The 2,394-nt window shown below is 43.8% G+C and overlaps 1 protein-coding gene across 1 annotated transcript in view; it reads right to left on the bottom strand.

Moving 5' to 3' along the window:
• Nucleotides 1–2,394, bottom strand: part of CASP8 (caspase 8) — a 29,783-nt gene that overhangs the window by 13,802 nt on the left and 13,587 nt on the right. Inside the window, 2 exon segments of the mRNA XM_023760219.1 lie at nucleotides 917–1,055; nucleotides 1,908–2,013. Of these exon segments, the coding sequence (XP_023615987.1) occupies nucleotides 917–1,055; nucleotides 1,908–2,013 (245 nt within the window).

Here is a 2,394-nt window from a genome sequence, read left to right as displayed (position 1 = left end):
TTTAAAAAAACTTCCTGAGCAGAAAAAAAACACAATTTAATCATACAAGCAAAGCTTAATTTAGCTTATTTTTACAAGGCTAACTTGACCTTGTTGTGCCTCTGAAAATCATGAGGAAAACTTGAACTTTTCTCCAAGGTTGATGTGAGGTAACCACTGATCAACCCGTCATTTAAGAAAATTCTAACATCAGAATCAATCACTGTGAAGAATGAAGTCACTGCTTTCTCACTGTGTAAGCTGCCTTATAACAGCGTGCTCCTGAGCCTCATGCCATGTTTTGGTTTGAATGCTCCCGGTTTGCAAACTGTCTTTTGGTGTGTGCATGGTAAATTTTTACGATTATTCTTTGATTTTGTTTTTGTTTCTTTTTCATATTTTTTTTATTGATTTTTAGAGAGAGAGGAAGAAGAGGGACAATGAAAGATAAACATTGATGTGAGAGCAGAACATGGATTGGTCGCCTTCTGCAGGCCCCCTACCTGGGATCAAAGCCCCAACCTGGGCATATGCCCTGACTGGGAATCAAACCAGCAACCTTTTGATAATGGAATGATGCCCAACCGACTGAGCCACACGGGCCAGGGCTGATTCATTGGCTTTACTTTGGCTATTTATGAATCTTTAACAAAGGCTCATTCTTCCCTCTGAATTAAAGAAAACACAGTTTTGTTTTAAAAATACTGGGACATAGAGGGGTTTGTCAATTTAAGAATACATTTTCCTGCACTGGGGTTGCAGGTTCGATCCTTGGTTGGGGGGCACATAAAGGAATAAACTGGCAGGAATCAACCAGTGAATTCATGGATCAGTGGAACAGCAAATCAATGTCTCTCTCTTGCTATCAAATCAATAAATGAAAACTTTTTTAAAAAGAATACATTTTGCTGATTCACAGCTGTGAGGTTGTTTCTACCTTTACTTAATTTTTCATAAGCACTGATTTTATCCAGCAGGCTCCGGTTGATTTGTCCACAGATTCTTTTTAGGGTGTCCAAATTTTTTTCCCCAAGGATAAGTCTCTTCTCCATCTCCATAAAAATATCAAGCAAGCTCTAGAGGGAGGAGAAATAAAGTTGGAAGACGGAATTCGGCCATATTGGCTTTTAGATTAGATTTTTGTTTTTACTTGCACTTTCTCCAACCCAAGGGACCACCCTAGTTTCCCAAGCAGACTCTCCTGAGAGGACATCCTGGTCTTTCAAAGCCAATATACTTCTAGGAGGCACTTTTGTGTTTTCTGGCCCAGAAATAGAGAAGACAGAGGAGACACCACATCAGTCCCCAGGACCCAGGCCCTGTGCTAAAACCACCCATGACACTTTCATGTGAAACAGGCAGAGGTGCACGCTGAGACAGTCATGGCACCCATGGTGACAGCCCTGGGAACTGCCTCACACCCAACATTTCCTCTGGCGTTACACACACACACACACACACACACACACACACACACCAACCACACACACATACCACACCAGACACACAAAACCACACCAGACACACACACCAAAAAAACCCTGCAACACACCACAGATACACAGATATGCACACACCCAGAAACACCCCCCACCCCCCCCCCCACACACACACACACATCACACACACAGACACAGAAAACCGCACCAGACACAGACACCTGTCTCTCCTGGCTCTGCAGAGTCCCACAACCCCCTTCTCTCCTCCCGACACAGCCTGGCTCCTGGTAATGAACGTGAGCAGCACTTCACAGCACACGAAGGGATCACATCTACAACCTTCATGCCTGACAGCTTTCTTCTTCAACCCAGGCTAAAAAATGAGAATTCGGAGTGCTTTTATCCGAGTAGCCCTCCCTTCAGTCTCAGCAATCCCCACTGGCTGACTCTTCCCTCAGGACTGAATCTTGGCATGACACCAGGTCTTACCATGCTATCCGCCAGTTTACATCTGGAGAGCTCCCGGTTCAAAAAAAACTTAAAGTCCTTCAATTCCGGTGCAGTTACATCTTCTGAAATCTGGAAAAGCATGACCCTGTGGTGGGAAATGGAGACACTTGAGAAATGCTTTTTTAAATAATTTCCCAGGTGATACATGGCGTCACTGCAGACTCGATTCCGATGGCCTCCCTTCAAAATAAAGCCAGCTCATCGCATGGTGTAGGAGTTGAGTTCTTAGGGAGAGGCTGGTGTAGTGACACAAAACTACTGACTCATGCCCAACTATCCAGCTTTAAAGAATTCAAATGAACTGTCCTTCAGTTCAGCTCCACGAATTGTGGTTTTCTGTTGTCTTCACTATAACGTCAAGATCTTGTTGCCACAAGAAAGTTTTGATTTTGGGAAGTATGTTTCTCAAAATGCAAATCCGGATCCTCACTTCATAAACTTGTCAGTGTTCTCCCAGCGTTACCTC

Source organism: Myotis lucifugus, unplaced genomic scaffold (assembly GCF_000147115.1).
Source record: "Myotis lucifugus unplaced genomic scaffold, Myoluc2.0 scaffold_3, whole genome shotgun sequence".
Lineage (NCBI taxonomy): Eukaryota > Metazoa > Chordata > Mammalia > Chiroptera > Vespertilionidae > Myotis > Myotis lucifugus.
Note: the sequence above shows the minus strand (reverse complement) of the source record. Positions and strands in the feature narration are given on the sequence as shown.